General features: G+C 33.5%; 1 protein-coding gene across 3 annotated transcripts in view; it reads right to left on the reverse strand.

Annotated features, from left to right (window-relative positions):
* Window positions 1-5,170: 5,170 nt before the first annotated feature.
* The window catches only part of LOC110452252 (serine/threonine-protein phosphatase 2A regulatory subunit B'' subunit beta-like), a 74,169-nt gene continuing 59,866 nt past the window's right edge, over window positions 5,171-19,473 (reverse strand). For 2 of the 3 annotated variants that reach the window (XM_021500652.1, XM_021500650.1), the window contains 9 exons: window positions 17,857-17,931; window positions 17,079-17,165; window positions 16,316-16,472; window positions 15,488-15,536; window positions 14,063-14,149; window positions 13,304-13,448; window positions 12,243-12,392; window positions 11,492-11,595; window positions 5,171-6,917 (listed from right to left, as the gene is read on the reverse strand). In XM_021500652.1, coding sequence (XP_021356327.1) covers window positions 6,749-6,917; window positions 11,492-11,595; window positions 12,243-12,392; window positions 13,304-13,448; window positions 14,063-14,149; window positions 15,488-15,536; window positions 16,316-16,472; window positions 17,079-17,165; window positions 17,857-17,931 — 1,023 coding nt within the window. In that variant the 3' untranslated portion in view covers window positions 5,171-6,748. Of the gene's footprint in view, window positions 6,918-9,153; window positions 9,185-11,491; window positions 11,596-12,242; window positions 12,393-13,303; window positions 13,449-14,062; window positions 14,150-15,487; window positions 15,537-16,315; window positions 16,473-17,078; window positions 17,166-17,856; window positions 17,932-19,473 lie in introns of all 3 variants that reach the window. The other variant, XM_021500651.1, reaches the window with a different exon arrangement.

Here is a 19,473-nt window from a genome sequence, read left to right on the forward strand (position 1 = left end):
ATTTTTTCCCCCCACAGGTACGGAGATCAAACTTTTGGAAGGGAGATTTTTCCCCCACAGAAATATTCTGGTTCTTCAGAAGTTTTTACTGTAAAATATAGGGAGACTTCCCATGTATGTACCAGACTACTGAATCTCATTACAGACGATGGGAGGGGTGCAGCCACAGTGGCAGAGTGATTAAGGTATTTGACCACTAGGTCACGGGTTTGAGGCCATTGTGGGGCAGTCACCAAGTACATGTACTAGCCACAGGTCGGTGGTTTTCTCCAGGTACTCTGGTTTCCCTACCATCAAAACTTGGCACGTCCTTAAATGACCATAGCTGTAAACAGAATGTAAGGCACACAAACTAAACAAAACCAACGATGAGTTTTATATGAGGAGCTGTAGGAGCAGCAAGCCTGAGGATTGTCTCATAAACAAACACTGGAGTCTTGTATTGTCATAAACAACAAACACGGGAGTCTTGTGCCACATAAACAACAAACACTGGAGTCTTTTATCTCATACACAACAAACACCGGAGTCTTGTGTTGTCATAAACAACAAACACTTTCTAGAGTCTTGTATCACATAAACAACAAACACCAGAGTCTTGTATCACATAAACAACAAACACTGAAGTCTTGTATTGTCATAAACAACAAACGCTGGAGTCTTGTATTGTCATAAACAACAAAAACTGGAGTCTTTTATTGTAATAAACAACAAACACTGGAGTCTTGTATCACATAAACAGCAAACACTGGAGTGATGTATTGTCATAAACAACAAACACTGGGGTCTTGTATTGTCATAAACAACAAACACTGAAGTCTTGTATTGTCATAAACAACAAACGCTGGAGTCTTGTATTGTCATAAACAACAAAAACTGGAGTCTTTTATTGTAATAAACAACAAACACTGGAGTCTTGTACTGTCATAAACAACAAACACTAAAGTCTTGTATCACATAAACAACAAACAGTGGAGTCTTGTATCTCATAAACAACAAACACTGGAGTCTTGGATTGTCATAAACAACAAACACTGGAGTATTGTATTGTCATTAACAACAAACACTGGAATGTTGTATTGTCATTAACAACAAACAGTGGAGTCTTGTATTGTCATAAACAACAAACGCTGGAGTCTTGTATTGTCATAAACAACAAAAACTGGAGTCTTTTATTGTAATAAACAACAAACACTGGAGTCTTGTATTGGCATAAACAACAAACACTGGAGTCTTGTATTGTCATTAACAACAAACACTGGAGTATTGTATTGTCATTAACAACAAACAGTGGAGTCTTGTATTGTCATAAACAACAAACACTGGAGTCTTGTATTGGTCTCATTTAATGAGAACATCAAACTAGTAACCAATTATTTGAACACGCAATTTAATGAAGCATTTTGATGTATGATCTGTGAAAAATCAGTTCTGCATTGATAATCGCAAGCCATCCAATGTCTACACAGACAGTGCGACACAGTGGAAGAATATGTGGTTAAATTTCTTTTCAATTGTAAGCTGCATAAAGACATATGAAGAATATCTAATTTTTAACAGAATCTGTCTTTGATAAAATATTGGTGGTTTTGAGCAAGTCAAATATATTGTAAAATAACATATACACAAATGATCTGGAGAGGTTTTGTTACTGTAACATTACTTTAAACTCAACTAAAATTACTTAAAATGTTAATTAAAATTAGTCAATATTTCACAAACATCTCTATGTACCAGAACATCATGGTAAATAATGATTTGTTATAATAAGTTAACAAGACAAAATGCTACTTCCTGTTCTTATTAACCCATTCACCCCTTAAGTCACATTTGAACCTTACCATATCAAAGACTGGGTAAGTCCAATTTAAAAATGTAGGGGTGAATGAGTTAATTCAACAGTCTAATATTCCACACTCAAACACAAGAGACATTCTCTTAAGTAACCGTCACAATCACAAGAGATTCTCTGTGGTAAATTACCAATATGAGAGATTCTCTTTACTCACAAACACAAGAGATTCTCTGTGGTAAATTACCAATATGAGAGATTCCCTTTATAATATAGTTACTCACAAACACTAGAGATTCTCTGTGGTAAATTACCAATATGAGAGATTGCCTTTAGTTACTCACAAACACAAGAGATTCTCTGTGGTAAATTACCAATATGAGATATTCCCTTTAGTTACTCACAAACATAAGAGATTCTCTGTGGTAAATTACATACTCAAGAACTTTTCTGCAAAAACTGTTTCAAACACGAGATTCTCTTCAGTAACTATCATAAACATTAGAGATTATCTTATTAACTGATACAAACATAAGTTTAGCTAGGTTATAATTGTAACAAACACAGGAATTTCTGTTATAAAGTCACACATGAGCTATATTCACAACAGACATGTTAATTACATCACTAACACTTGAAATACTGTGTAAAGATTGAATTAAAAATAATAAAGATGAAAAATTTGAGGTTGAATTCTGAGCTGAATTTTTGAAATAGGTTCATTAGAATTACATTACAATATTTGGCAAACAGCTGTCAACAAAAACGATTCGGAGTAAGGCATATAACAAAACAAATTAGGAGAACCACAAATTGTTCCGATAACTCCAATAACTCAAAGCAATGCTCTAGTGCAGTACAATCAACTTATGTTATCACAGACCTAAAAGCTTTAATTGTACAAAAGCACTTGAATCTCTGAACTAAGATATGCTCTCAAAAAGTGAACAAAATAAATTAAAAACCTACTTGGTAATAAATAGACATTAACATTTCTATGACAAAAATAGTAACCAAGGGAGGTAACTCTAAGCTTGTTTCACCATCTACATAATGATAACACACTCTCAAATCACCATATACACTTGCCTTGCTGATACAAAAAATGTAGGCACAAACAGTAATGTATTTTAACTTCAATGTTGTTAATTGATTTAGGTATTTAATTACAAATTTCAATAAAAAAAATAAAGTTGAAAAAATTAGATTGATTGAATCTTCATGGCCACTAGCTTTCCTGGGTTGTGTTCAATCAGGAAAATGTTCCCCATCTACTTTATCAATAACCATATTAAACATACAGAATTTATTAACTTATAACGTCATTTAAGTATTTTAAAATTGAAAATTGAAAATACAGACCACAGAATTTAATAGATAACCTGACATTTTATGCTCATTTGAAACATTCGAAAATATTTTTCGGTTTTGAAGACACCCCATGCATAATTTAGTACTCAAAAAGGCTGTAGCTACGTTTCACACAAAACAACAATTTCTCCAACGAACAAAAGTCAGAATTAAGAAAAGGCAAGTCATGATAATGATTTCTCTACATAGTATTTACCAATCTGCATATCAATGTTTGAAGACTTTGTTGGTGTTAGACAAAATACAGGCCACAACTCATTGACACATACTTCTATATATATATAAATATATATTTACAAGATTTAATATCTGAAGACTTACTTGGTGTATGACAAAAGGCAAAAGTTGTTAATAAATTGTAACAAGGTGACACTTATTTAAAATGAATTAATTTCAACTTCTTGAAAACATTGAAAAATCAATCAGCATATTACTCATGAAACTGTCCTGCAATAATAGTGCCCTCCTCATTTTCTGTTTTTTTATCTGCGCCCAGGAAAATTCTTACTAGATTCATTCTTGTGCTGTACAGACTTCATAGTAATAGGTGTTTTTTTAACACCAAAGAAAGTAAAAACCTAAATCTACAAATATGTCGGAGAATTCTGTGAAAATATTTTAATGATGGAACACCTGTTGGTAGGCAACGAATAAAATACTCAAACATTTCCATGGATTCATGGAGAGAGTTGCATGAGCTAATGTCCGCTGGGTGGTAATATAAGGTTTGTAAGTAGCACCACATGCTATATAGCGAAAGGCAACACCGGAAGTCTACGACTCATGGAGATTCCACGTCTCCATGATGAGAAATGAACATTCTTGATTGAAATAAATTCAAAGGATCACTAGCCTATTTTATTTCCCCTTTCAAACGCTAACTAACACAGCATGATACTGATATAATACTAAATTTTGTATTTTTTTTTAAATGACTTACTCACACAATAGAAATGTTCCCTAGTCACTGACTAGATTCATCTATGAACCACTTTGATGGTGATGGCATTGGGTGATATATATCTGACATTCGTTTTATAGCAAATTTTCCAGAGACACCATTTACCAACCCCACCTTAATTGCCATAATATGTATTTTCTGGGGGGAAAAAGTATGACCTTTAAAATTGATCTGAAGGTTTTCAATATGGTGGCTGGTTCGGCCCAACCTTGAAATGGATCATTCATGTATCGATTTGGCAGCGACCTCCACGAAGAAAACATAAATATATCTTTTATAATTATATATTCCATAATATGTTTCTTAAAAACTGTTTTTACTACAAGATCATTAGAGCACAGAATTATTTAAAGGCTTTAAATCACTACAGGTAGAAATCAAGAAATACCAGTACTTTAAATAACACAAGCTTTCAACTTATAACATTTTACAAAAATAAATCTACAGGTATCTTGTAACTACACATGATAACGGAACTACATTGAATCAAAAAAAGAGTCTTGGCCAAATTGCTCAAGGAGAGGAGTGTTACAAGGGAGATAACTTGGAACTACCCTATGTATTGCCTAGCTACACACACAACAGTTATAATACAGTCATTCTCACTAGTATCTGTACTTCCAGTCAATATATTACAAGTTCTCATCATTCTTCAGTCATCATAGCACTATAAATATATAATACCAGTGACAGTCCAACATCTATTGCTTCATGCCATAAGCATATCTTCTCCTCTATATTTCATACATTTCAGTGATAATGCTCTAAATCACCACAGCAAATAATTGTGACTTTTTGTCTCAATTTTTTCTCTTGCAATATTTTCAGTTCTTCCTGTTAACCGTTTTCGGGATGTGACAAATGATTCATAATAAATTAGTTTTGTTACACCAATTTTTTTTAACCACTTAAAATTTATTTTGAGATTGACTCATCATGCCTTATCAACCAGGAATATCATGAAAATCTTTTTAAAGAAATATTCCGATTTTTTTTCTTTCACAATGCATTTTTCGATTTTTTTCTTTTTCTTTTCAGTAGTGTTTCAATCAAATTTGGAAAAAAAAATATTCACTAGAAACAAAACCTTTAAATATAAAAGAAAAGAAATAACTTTGGAATGGGACTGTTCATACTCCGTGTTTAGAGGTAAGCTAATTTTGAAGTTCTAGATCTCCCTTCCCAATTTACCATTTATGCGATTAAGAAATGATGACACCACAGGAAATGTTCTAGATATACAAATGTATGTAAAAACAAAATCACACAACATTATTATAACTATATCATTATAACAAATGACATCATGAAAAAGGCACAAACCTGTAGTACAATATGTATATATTGTTGGAAATGAATTCTGATGCCATATGTACATAACTGTTAACAAAAATGCGGACGGACACCATATCAGTAAAATCATTTGTACATAAACTTTGCAATTAGTTTTGTCATTCATAATGTGGTGTTTTTTTTATTAAATCATATAAATACAAAAAATGTGTAGATTTCGAAGTCTGATTGACAGGTTTTGGTTTTTCTCCTGTCATGTAGTACTTCCATTGCTTATTAAACTTTTGTAATTTTCACCGACAGAGAAAACACAAATAATTCTTTCCTTTTCTACCGCTTAGTTCTAAAATGTGAAACCGACTCGTACCTTTTCAGCATGTACACACTTTATTTGAACCCTGATGCTAAATGAAAATTCTGTTAATTTTTATACAATAAGGATTAAATTTAATCAACGCCTAAACGATTAAACCAGTTGGATAATTTCTTTAAAAAAGTTGTTATCCAAATAACATTCACATACACACGTACATGAACAAAAACATTCTGTACACTAATAAATTATATATACAGATGTACATGCATTTCATGAAAATTCCATTAATTACAGCCACAAGTTCAATCCATTGAGTGTTGATAAAACAGATTATTTATATTTAGCAATAATATGCAGTGACCTGACCTGTACCTGTTCCTCACTAGAATGGTTCGAGATAATATAGCCATCATAATTTGGCAAATGATTTTACACTTCAGTGTCAATTTTCACCTCTAGTATATTAAGTTGTCAGTATGTATCTTTCTCAACCAATCACAATCCTTGAACCATTTCTGCAAAGTACAGTCAAAAAGCCTTCCTGTCTTATCATAATCCTTGTGTCATTTCTGGTGCAGTAAATCATCTGTTCAATCCCTCCTGTCCAATCACAATACTTGTATCATTTCTGGTGCAGTCAATAAAGTGCTTACACTAATCCTTCCAATCACAAACCTTATTATATCACCACACCGAACAGCCATAAACACTTTCTATTTATCATAGTAATGTAAGAACATGTCCACTCTCACTATCCTCACCAGCCATCTTATCATTTCTGGTTTTATTCTCCTACTACATCCTGACCAATCACCATCATTGTAACACTTGTGGGTGTCACTCTCAAAGTGTTCTGACCAATCACAGTCTTTGTAACATTGTCACCCACAGTATTTTTTATTCCTTTGAGCTAATATTGGTTTGTTGATCAGAAGTCACCAGAAATGTAACCAATATTTTGAGAACTTACGACCAAGGTTCAAGCATGAATTTTCTATTGTAGTAATAACTACGGCTAATATCCAAGATCATTTGTACTGAAATCATAGATATCGTCGTTTGTACTCTTTATGCCTATTTTCCCTCGTGACACAGGAGAGTTCCGGTGCATTTCGAGTTCCAGGTTTGCCCGCTCCTTCTGTACAATCTCGTCATCGTCTGGCTCAAAATCATCCTCATACAGTCTGAAAGTACAACAAAATCTCAGTCAGACAACAAGATGATAACTTACTCTACCAACTTCACGGTAAATATTGAAAGCATTGATGTCAAAATCACACAAGCAGTTAATGCTCTTATACAGGCATTCTGATGGAAATTCTCACTGCACAGTAACTAACTCTAAACATGGATTCATATAATTATGATGTTTGTCATTTATTCGAAAACTTTCTTCCTTAATTTTTGGAAATTGGACTTATTTTACTACAATTTCTGAATGGGCATGTGATTAGAACCATATCCAGTATTTTAGCATTCTCTGAACCTTCAAATATTCATTTCTGTAAATACGTCAGCAATATCAAAATTGAATGAGGAGAGAGAGAGAAAAAACATAAACATGCACCTCTTGTAAAAAAAGTTCTAAAACAAGTATAGTGTATGTATGTAGTAACGACATAAATATAGGTATACCATTGGTAAAGAACAACAAACACAACGCTTATCTATGATAAAGGAGGGCCTCGCAGACATGTGACATCACAGACATGTGACATCACAGAAGGGTTACCCCGTCAATGAGTCAGTGACAGCTAAGTTGACACTCCCCAGCTTTCCAACTTGCATTAGTGGTGAAACTATTTAGTAAGATTTTACCAACCTTTTGAGAGCTAAGTTTAAAACTTATACTCCACACAGTTGTCTCCCCTTTTCTAATGTACATGCATACAACAAAAGCACAGGGATACTTCATAACCTGGAAATCAACAGTCCAGCATCTTCAATTCCCCGACATGGAGACACAGAGTTCAATGTATAATGTAACAATTGTCAATTTTACCCATGAAATATGTTATTTGATTATATATGTGTAAAATGTCTTGCCCAATCCGAAAAGTCCTGATTAAGAATATTTCAATAACTTACATTTACAATACCGGTACTTTCTACAGTTGCAATAGTTATGAGGGAAAATTTCAGACAGTGACAGAATTTTTTTGATTACCATTGCAACAACTAACGGAAAATATAGCACCATTTGTGTTTACCAATGCCATTCCTTATAGAAGAAGAAAGAGGCACAAAACTTCCCATTAAGACAGTAAGAAAAATGGCTACCAGTGTGTGACATGTTAGGGCCAACACAGAAGAGATCTGACAATGAATCCAACATTTACCTTGGAAGCAAGCTCCGACAGTGAAGTAAAAGAGATATATGTTACATTTACACAGTTAAGAAAGAACAATCCGTTGGCACGCAAGTATGTAAGTAAATCTGTACGAGTTCAAACCGATAAGAAGGCTGGAATACCACTGTTAGTTAGTAACAGAGAATTTGCATGGACCATATAGTTCATACAGCTTTTTCAGGACAAAATTCCACTAGTTTTCAAGCGCTTTCTTGCAATTTACCAAGACAAAGGTTATCAGAAGGCGTAGAGGTGTTCAGTTTTAGTATAGGACTACTGTTATATAGCCTGATTTAATACGTTTTATACAGAGACATAACAGCAACTACATATAACACAGCTCTTTCAGACAAATGTACAGATGAAAATAGGCTTATGGACAAATCCTGAAAATTAGATTTTTTAATCTTGCTATGGGAAAAATTAGAAATTTGCATTACAACAAAGTACTCAAAAAGGCTGAAAATATTCATCTATGAATAGGAATGAAAATGCAGTAAATGTAAACAAATGATCTTTTTCTCAACAAGCACATTTTGTTTTCTTTAGAGCAGTTTTCATTCACTAACGTATTGATGAGTCAGTAAAAACATGGCAAGCTCGAAAAGGAATTATTTTTCTGAAGAAAAACATTTTTGTTTTATTTATAATATGCACTCACAGTGCAAAGCTGTTTAACACTTCATTAATGATTTTAAATGATTTCTTTTTAAAAGGATATCCAGAGTCCTTGAAAAACGTATATATGCTTTGTATTTAAAATGCTCATCTGAAAACAGGGGACTCTGAAGTAATTCTCATTTTAACCCTTTCACCCCTAGGTAACTTTAGTAGACTCTACCATACATTTATCTGGATGAGTTCATTATGGTCCACAGTGGTAAAAGGGTTAAACATATATTAAGTCAATCTGAAAAAGAATCTTTTCAATATTTTGAATAAATAACCTATCAAAAAAATTCACGAAGCACCGAAAAACCAAAGTTTTGTCTGGACTCCATGCAAGTAAAAGTGGGAAGGAGTACAACACAGACGAGAAGTGCAGACAGAATCTACAACACAATAATACCTAGTAGAAATCGTCCGGACACGGTCCCCAGCTGCTTGTGAAAAATGTGACGAAAGTGATAGGGACATTGAAAAGGAAACTTGGTGTAGACATGTGTTCTGTGATTTTCATTCCAATGCTAACTTTACAAACACTGATAAGTTAATATATTTACGTAAATATTTTTTATCAGTGAAACCTGACCTTAGAGACATAAGGGATCCTTTGTTCACATAAAAAAAACATGTTTATAAACCCAATCAAAAGTCACAAAACCAAATACAATGTACCCCGATAGCTTAACCCTTTCACCACTGTGGACCATAATGGACTCATCCAAATTAACGCATGGCAGAGTTCACTCAAGTTACACAGGGGTGAAAGGGTTAAATTCTGCAGGATGTATTTAAGTTAAAGAGTCCCAGTTCTTTGTGTTGTATCTCCACACAGAAGAGTTACATTTTGATATCTTTGTTTTCATTGCTAATCTAATTAGTATAGAAAAGTGTTAAATATGGAAGAAGTTTATTGGGTAAAAATTAAAATTACTTTATTCGCACAAGCATCTTCATTGTCACAGGTATTAGTTCCCTATATCTCTTAGATTATACAGCATGCAGCTTATCCTCTGCACTATCAGTCATGCTATTTGCTAGGTTACGAGAATATTTTTTTAACTTTCATAACTTCTTTAAAAGAACTATAACCTACCGGTATACAGTACACAGTATAAAAAAACGTTTCACTAAACATGAAAGTACCCTGTAAAGCAATTACAGTATGTGACTAAGGTAAAACATATTTGTGTGTTTAAACTTATATATTCAGATAAAAATATCCAAGGTTTCCTTAATTCTGGCATTTTTTTATTTTTTTATTTTTTTTTATTTTGCATATTTTCTTTATAAGCAATAAAATTAACAAATCTGCAAAATGAAAATTTTACGTTAATTTAAAGTGATTTTGATAATGTGTCCGTAATAGCAGACTTCTGATTATATTGATCTGTGTACAACCTAACACTGGCAAGCATATCTGTTTTACACTAACAACCAAACCTCATGTCAACACACTAGCAGGCAAACCTATATACTTAATATCATGCGAAGGCCAAGTAAAATAAATCTGTTTCCTATTAAATTGTTTGTAAAACTGGGATAGGTAGATGCATATTTTGTGTAGAATTTGTTCTCTCTCAAAAACTTCATTTTAGAACATTCAACATTTTAGTGAATTGAAAATGATTTCAAAAACTTGAAGGTAAGTATAATAACTCATTCACCCCCTGAAATGCTATAATGAACTATTCCCACCTTTGAATTGGAAGAGTTCAAATGTGTCTTCAGGGGTGAATAAGTTAAATTACAGAGAAAGCGTAATGGGAAACACATTCTTTTTATTTGGCTTTACAACATGCATTTATCATCATTTCCTGGCCCCCGAATCCTGGTTACAACATGTAGGTGACCCTTGACCTTATATGGCTACCTGTCACCCCTACAGGCAAATAATGTGGTAAACCTGTATTGGGAAACGGGGCAAATCCACTCCCATATACAAGATTACATAACTGTTTCCGCAGGCGGACCCAGATATAAATACATGACCATACCTTTTACGACCGTCTATACTTCTTGTTGCTCTTAAAATGCTTATATTTACTCTGGGTCCCATTCAAGAGAAAGAATCTTTGAAATGGAATAGACAACATTTTATAATCTATATATGTCCATCAACTGAGAACACAGTCTATCCTTTTTATCAAGCTTAAAACATTAATTTATTGCATGACAACATATAGTTTCTCGACCATTATTTTTATTTTGGGAATCCATCATATTTATCCGGCAATAAGCCAATGCCTGGTAATAAGCCCAACCATATTTATTTCAGCTCTGTATAGAAATGCCAGCAAACATCATTTCATTGTCCTGTCCTATCGGGCTAAGATTCTGTAACATCCCAACCTCGGCTTACGCCTCTGTTAGGATTATATTACAAAAAGTCGACCAAGATAAGCTGATCTCCCTCAATTACAGGTAATAGATTGTATTAACCCTTTCACCCCTATGTAACTTTAGTAGACTCTACCATGCATTGATATGGGCGAGTCCATTATGGTCTACAGTGGTGAAAGGGTTAATGATTTACTACAACAATACATTAGTATCAATTAATTAACTAAAGAATACCTTACACCTATGCTTCCCCTTTCCTGATTTATCCTAACAGAAAATTTCATGGAATTTTCGAAAGATTTCGCTCTCAATTCGTTCCCCAATCATGAAAAAGTTGACATTATTATCCTAGAGTTAGCTCCCCCTGCCCCCTGACATGGTCTAGATGGCGCCACACTTACATTTCTTCCTGTTCAATAGCCCCTTCCTCTGCCACAAGGTTTTCGTATTCCTCTGCAGCGTACTTTTCCCAGTCTGTAGGATCAGGGCCGTCATTCTCCAAATCCTTTAGTTGAAATGAAATTCTTAGTTTAACAAACCTAAGCTACTAATTATTTAGTCCAAAATTATCGTATAATATCAGTGTTCAGCTTCTGAAGTCACCACTAATTTGTAACTCTAATTGATAAAAGATGTAACATGGCATCTGATTGGTCAATTAGAATAGTATGTGACTGAATAACCGTGATATACTGTCTACAAGTTTCTCATTTGCATATGAAGCCTGGATACTGACCCCAACATGTCATGAAATTGATTATTAATGAGGTTTGGAATAAAAGCACAGCCTGAAAACATTGATAAAGTTCTGCCCCAACTTGAATGTTAAGTCATTAATCCATAACAAAATTACCCAGATTTTGCAAAAATGCCCAAAAAGACATCTAAAATGGTACTTCAGATTATTTGAATCAAAATGTGATAACCTTTTATGCTTTTAGAGTTGGGGCATATTGTACCGTGATTATGATATCACATATATCTGTTTCCATGGCTCCACTTATCTTTGACAGTAAAACTTAATTTGTAACAGCATATTGTCCTTGTCAGTTATATAGGTTAAGAATATGCTAGTTCAAAATGAGGTTTTCTGGAGTGTTTCAGCCAGCAGAAAAATATACCCTGTTGCCCCCTGTCAAAGGCAAAACCTACCCTAACATTGGCGAATGGGTCCCTTTGTTCATGCTCCAGGAATTTGTCAAGGTTGAAGAATGTATCAAAGAAAATATTGGTCATTTTACAGCTCTTAAGGTCTGCCAGTGTCACTCGCCCCTCCTGTTTTGGTCGAACTAAATCCAACATCTGAAAAATTATTGTATAAGTCAACATTTTGTATTCTCAAAATAATTTCACATTCTGACTTTCTAGATTATAATTTTTTTTTTAAAGATTAATCATGTTGAACTGCATGACAAACTTAATGTTCATTTGATTAGTTTTTCATCTGATATTTCGTTTCGCAAATAAAAGTCATTTAAATAAATAAATATACAACAGTTAATATAGCACCCTATCTAGCTAGAATAAGCCACTCTAAAGTGCTTTACAGTACAAAGATATCCAATTTATACAATTAATACCATAAATACACTAAATAATGCATTAATCAATATAATTTTGAGGAATTTCCAGGACCTGCCTTATAAGGTGCAAACTACTAGTCCTATGCCACCTGGCTAATACCTCCCTATGTGTGCATGCCTGCGCGTGTGCTTGGAATGTATTGTGTTCTGATTGAAGTGGGACCATGCTACAAACCGCATCATTTATAGTGCCACCTCACTTGAATGCTACAGCACAGATAACACAACACCCACCCCAGACCATTTTATATTCCGCCTGGTTTATTAGAGTTATTTGGGCAGGAGAAAAACACTTGCCTACATGGAAGGCCAGACTGTTAACCACTTGGCCAATCCGCCCATAATATTTAAATAAATGTATATGTTCATCATTTAGGTGACCATCAGCTCTCTCTTACTGATCCTTATGAAGATAGCTCTTAAAATCTGTAAAAAAAATAATGCTGCCCCAACTTTTTGTGGATTTGTTAAATGGTCATTTTTTTCCAATTTCATATATAGTGGTCATGACACTAAGTGCCCCAATAAGTTTGCTATTAATATCTTGGGTTGCATATTTATTGTGCAGAATAATTATTATCAGGAAAATCACAAAAATATTAATAATATTGATCAGATGTTATTGTTTACCTGACAAAGACAATCTTCAAACGGAAGTTTTTCGATGCCCATGTCCTCCATTTTCTGCATCTGTTCCTCGTAGAAATACTCCATCTCATACATAGAAATAACACCATCCCCGTCCAGATCCATACAGCGGAACCAGTACTCTATACTGTAGTGAAAACATTGAATCGTATGGTCACTCTATCGAAGCAAGATGACATTATTAACTTTTCATTATTGACATTTTCTACATTTTATTTTGTTGACAATTTCCGGTAAAATGACTAAATATGACTCCAGACTTTGACTCATTTCTGTTTGATTTTGACTGATATTAATTTTTTTTTTATATCTGTATCGCATCAAATACATTTCATTTACTCCAACCAGTTGTACATTGTTGCTTATAAGCAGAATTTATAAGTTGTTTTTTTTCTTTTTCTTTTCTTTTTAAGAATTGCATAAATACAAACAAACAAAATTTTCAAAATCGCTGTAAGCACCTTTCTTATGCCAGTATATTTCCAATCAGGCTTATCAAATTTTTGGGTATATTTGTTAGTACATATAACATCACGAAGAGATAACACGGACACATTTGCTATTATACACACTGTGTATTCACAACAAAATGTACTATAATACCTTATAGACAATGTTTTTGCTGATATAAGAAACATTACTAAATATCACACTGAGAACGATTAATTCACATCTACATTTTACACGAAAGGTCCATGGCCTAGACACACCCACTAGTTTTGTACAGTGTATGGTACCTACCTTGTGGGGTTGCGTTTATCCTCCTCCGACAACAGGAACCACACAAACTCGGGATAACTCATTTTGCCCTCCTTAAACGTCTTACCTCTGCCAAAAACAAAACAAAAACATCAGTTATCCAATCCTGATCGGAACTTCTTACGGGACTTTGTTTATAAACAGCTCTTTCAGTTTTAATGATATGGCCAATATTTTTCAGGAAATATAAGTGGTGTCCAGTACTTCACTGATTAACTCATTAACCCCTGAAGACACATTTGAACTCTTCCAATTCAAAGGTTGGAATAGTTTATTATGCTATTTCAGGGGTGAATGAGTTAAAGCATTCCTTAACCATATGAGTAAACAACACTGCAATCAGATGACTTGACAAAAGCAGTGAAGACTTATTAAATGGTTTCTATTTTCCTTTCCTCCAAGAACTAAAAATTCTAGCGTGGCAGATTTTAATTGTACATAGGATTAAGGTCGCCTTCTAGCTTCGAGCTAGAGGGAATTCCCCTTTAGCTCAGTGGTAGAGCATTCGACTAGGAACCTGGAGATCGAGGGTTCAATCCCTGGTGGAAGCACACTATTCTCTTTCCTGTTACACTAGCAACAAAACAGAATAGTGCTGAAGTTGATATTTTCAACCTGTTGCCCTGTACAAATTTGTGTCACCCATCCACTCAAGCTGTTATGCAATTGTACATATACACTGTAGCACCATCACAAAATATTTTATTATGTGACATGTGCACAATCAGTGATCACCCAATGTAACACTATAAGGAACAACATATAGTGTTACAATATAGTGATGAAGTCGAAAATCATGGTAAAGGCAAACCTGGTAGTGTTTTCTTTTGACTTGTGTATTAAACTGGCTGTTATGTAGCATATAATAAAAATAATCCTAAACTCATTCAATTTTCTCTGATCTCAATGAAACTAGTACAGTAGATTTTGCTTATTATCACTTCTGATTTGTCAGATGAAAATGTGATATTAACAGGCTTAAAACTGGTTGCCATATCAACTGGTGGATCTTACAGATAAGTTGGGTCGATCTTTTGTTAGGCGGTCAGCCAGGTGTGAAAAAGACGCCATTAGGTCGTGATGTTGTTTACATAACGCGTCCAGGTGTGACACCAGATGCCGGGGCCATAAATAAATTATTCTTATACTAATTTACCAATTTATTTATTTTTGACAAATAGTGGGCAAAACAAAGTGATATAAAGCGAAAATGATATCAAAACAAGTGATAATAAAAGAATTGAATTACATAGATTATATAGCAGGAAAAACGGTGACATTAAGCGACGTGATATTAAGTGAAATGTACTGTATCATCAAAATGAAAATCTAACTGGAATTCGCGTGAGTTTCTCAATGAAGGCTGAATCAATCGTGATCCCCCAATACAGACTACAGCACACTTACCTTGTTACACACCCTGAGTATATTCTGTCAATCACCCGTGTTGCTATGGCTACAAATACATTAATAACGAAAATGTTAGAAGAAGGGCAACAACTCTAAACGAAAATATACATAACAGATTAATTCAATTTTAATTATGTCATGACACAATTCCTGTAGATAGCGTTAATAATATCCAACATTCAAAATGGATCCGAGTGTTGTTTTCTCAATTATTTTTTTTGCTGGGAGTTTACGGAATCCCACTGCTTTTTGTTCTATCTCAATAGAAAACAGTTCCATTTTAAAAAAAAATCTTTCACATTTTCCATTTACTGTAGAGTTATGTATCGAAGAAAAATATTCATATTTTCCTTTTTCACAAATACAGGGATTGGTTTGGGTTTTTTTCATTTTTTCTTCATCTTTTTTTTTCCATTTTTTTTTGCTACAGGGATTTTAACGCCAGACCTCTATAATTTTACAAAGCAGAAAGCTTGCCATTTGTGTTAAAAAATCATGATCTTTGCTTTGTTAATACTTTTAAAATATTCTTGCTCCGTACAATGGTCACCTATCAATAATTGTTCTTGTATGAATATACTGTATATAAAACAAATATACCAGGAAAATGACTTATCAATACCTGTTTACAGTAGAAAAGAGATGGGACTCTCTACCTTAAATCAAAAACTTGCTTTTCATAATTTATAACAAACTGCTTCTTTCATTTCAATACATTTTTCGTAAAAATATGTTAAATTTGACTATGGTAATTTTCCTTAGTCTGCAAAATTTAATGTTTCATTGTATAAGGTTTCATCAAGTCGCACGTCATTATCAACTTACCATGATCATTATGGCGCATCATGTCGTTTCTGTCTATAAGAAGATCGTGATCCTTATCAAGCTCCCAAAACTTACAGTACACAACATAAAAGTGTTCGTAGGAAAAGAAATCCATGATTTGATTAATATCGTCCTCTTCTTCTAAACGTTCTAATGTCTGAAACACAAAGAGGATTGTATTATCGTAGAATTCTAGTGCAGTAATAACATATCATATTCTATCACTTCAGGAAATATAAAACACTTTCATTTAAAGAAATTGCATGCATTCAAATATCATTTAAAGAAAAAAGTTGAATTTAAAAACGAAATATCTACGCTATATATCAGTTTTTTCCATGAGTATCTAATTTTCGTTTTATTCAAGAGATTAAATATCACTAAAAATAGCATGTTAACTTTCCGAAAAATACCACACGCTTTCACAAAAGCAATCATGTGTAGTTAAAAATACAAAATAATTAACTCATTCACCCTTACATATTTAAACTGGACTTGCCCAATCTTTGATCTGGTAAGGTTCAAATATAACTTTAGGGGTGAATGGGTTAAACACATAAGAAGGCTTTCGGAGAAATTTGTAAAATCTCAATTGTAGATAAATAACTTGATACACAATATATATAGAAATATAATGACTCAGCGCTTATCTCCCGAGTGTGAATGTAACAGTATAGAGATTAAGTCTCCAGCCCCAAAACTTACACATGTAGATTGTATGTACTTGTGATAATTAAAGCTATGATTTCTTAGATTTACTCACCTGTAAAAAGTTACTTCGCCTTAGTTCTGGTATAGTGATCCGACCAGTCCAGGATCGGTTTATACAGTAAAACATCCTAGCTATCACCTGTAAATTTAAAAATACAGTTTCTAGAACATATTTAAAGTAACACAGAAGATATCTATGATATAAATGTGTTTGTTTCCGTGTATTTTCTAAATATATTATTAATTAGTAAACAAATTTACTGTTCATGAACATTACGCAACAGGTTTCTCCTGTGGATAGAGATCTAGAGGCAGATCACACTGAATCTCAATGATGTCACATTTGAATATTTGATCCCAACGATGTGACCTTTGATCCCAATGATATGACCTTAAATCCCCATGATATGACCTTATATTAGATCCCAATGATGTGACCTTTGATCACAGCAATGTGACCTTGGTCCCAATGATGTAACCTTTGATCCCAATGATGTAACCTTTGATCCCAATGATGTGACCTTTGATCCCAATGATATGACCTTTGATCCCAATGATGTAACCTTTGATCCCAATGATGTAACCTTTGATTCCAATGATGTAACCTTTGATCCCAATGATATGACCTTTGATTCCAGCAATGTGACCTTGGTCCTATTGGAGTGGCATTTGACCCTACTGAAGTGGCATGATATCATTCATCTGACATTATAGATCCGACTGGTGTGACCTATGACCTTACACATTTTAACATAGATCTTGTTGATGTGAACTTTGACCCTGCTAATGTGACCTTTGACTCCAAGTATAGACTGGTAGGTTATACTTACAGTGTTTACATATCTGGAGTGGAATTCTGGAGCCTCCTGTAAGAACGTCAGACCGGGGTGAGTGTCAACCACATCCTGTACAAAAGGGTCAGAGGTCAAAACAATATATGTAATATCCTAACAATATAGTTATTTTAAATATCTACTTCAAAACAACATCTTTTACATAATGAAATGTTACTTTATGTTTAAACAGCAGTCTAAAAAAAAGTTTGAATTCTTGTTTTCCATAAAGCAATGAATGTTTTAGCAAATGTTGTTATGGTCCTATAACACACATTGCTATGGATGACAAACTTAATAAAGCCCGTTTGTCAGCAATAGAAATGTGTGTTATAAGACCGTTACAATATTTGCTAAAATATTCATTATTTATATTTACATTTTGAGAAAGTAGTTATGCTTTATTTAGTTATTTCGAACAGTTTTTGAAAAGCAAATAGAGTTTTGACAACAATGAAATTGTTGACGTTACAATAGAGATTGATGACATCACAATAGAGATTGATGACGTTACAATAGAGATTGATGATCTTTCAATAGAGATTGATGATGTTACAACAGAGATTGATGACGTCACAATAGAGATTGATGATGTTACAATAGAGATTGATGACATCACAATAGATTGATGATGTCACAATAGAGATTGATGATGTTACAATAGAGATTGATGACGTCACAATAGAGATTGATGACGTTACAATAGAGATTGATGACGTTACAATAGCAAATGTCGTTATAGTTTCATGACAACATTTGCCTTCGCAGTGCATTACAATGGAAGGATGCAGAGCAAATGTAAATATTGATGTAAGAAAATATTGCAGAACTCTATTAAATTTTTTAACAAACACCGTCATCTATGAATATATACAACCTCAAAATATAATTTTATCCAAACTTTGCTTCATTTTGTTTTCAGAACTAGGAGCCCAATGTATCTGATCTGACAGCCAGATGGCTGGGAATTGACACGGTCTATTGAACCCAAATTGGTCCTCCAGTGTTTTATCTAGTACTAAACAGAGACCGTCAGGTTCACTTAAAATGGTATTCAACCATTTATCCTAGGAAAACAGTATCTACGTCTACTGTCCAGTATATAGCTTCCATTAAACCCTACTTATAACGTTGATTCAAGATAAAACGATACTTCTGTAAAATAATGATTTTATTATGTGACGCATCAGTTTTGGCAGCTCAACAGAGGTATCATGCCAAATAATTTCATCAAATGAAAATAGCTGTTTTATGAAAATTTGAAGTTTAATGAAATGGAACATGAAACATAATGCAATAATAGGAAGTATTAAACACTAACTAGTCGAGACACAAGCTGGTCATCTATTTCTCCACTTGAGGATGTTAGAGAGAACGTAAACCGATGAAAGGTGGTTTTTTTCGCAAAGTCAGGGCTTTTGGCTTAGAAATTGGGATATTGTGTCACTGTAATATAATCTGGGAATTTTTAGAATTATAAAAAAATGTCTTCTCTTACAAAGCATGCTCCCTTACATATAGAGGATAAAACAACATTTATAAGTTTTTATTACTTGTACTTTCTCTGGCATTGTATTCCTCTGAAATTTCATTATGAACTATTCCAATCTTTGA

The sequence above is a fragment of the Mizuhopecten yessoensis genome, unplaced genomic scaffold, assembly GCF_002113885.1.
Source record: "Mizuhopecten yessoensis strain PY_sf001 unplaced genomic scaffold, ASM211388v2 scaffold6505, whole genome shotgun sequence".
NCBI lineage: Eukaryota > Metazoa > Mollusca > Bivalvia > Pectinida > Pectinidae > Mizuhopecten > Mizuhopecten yessoensis.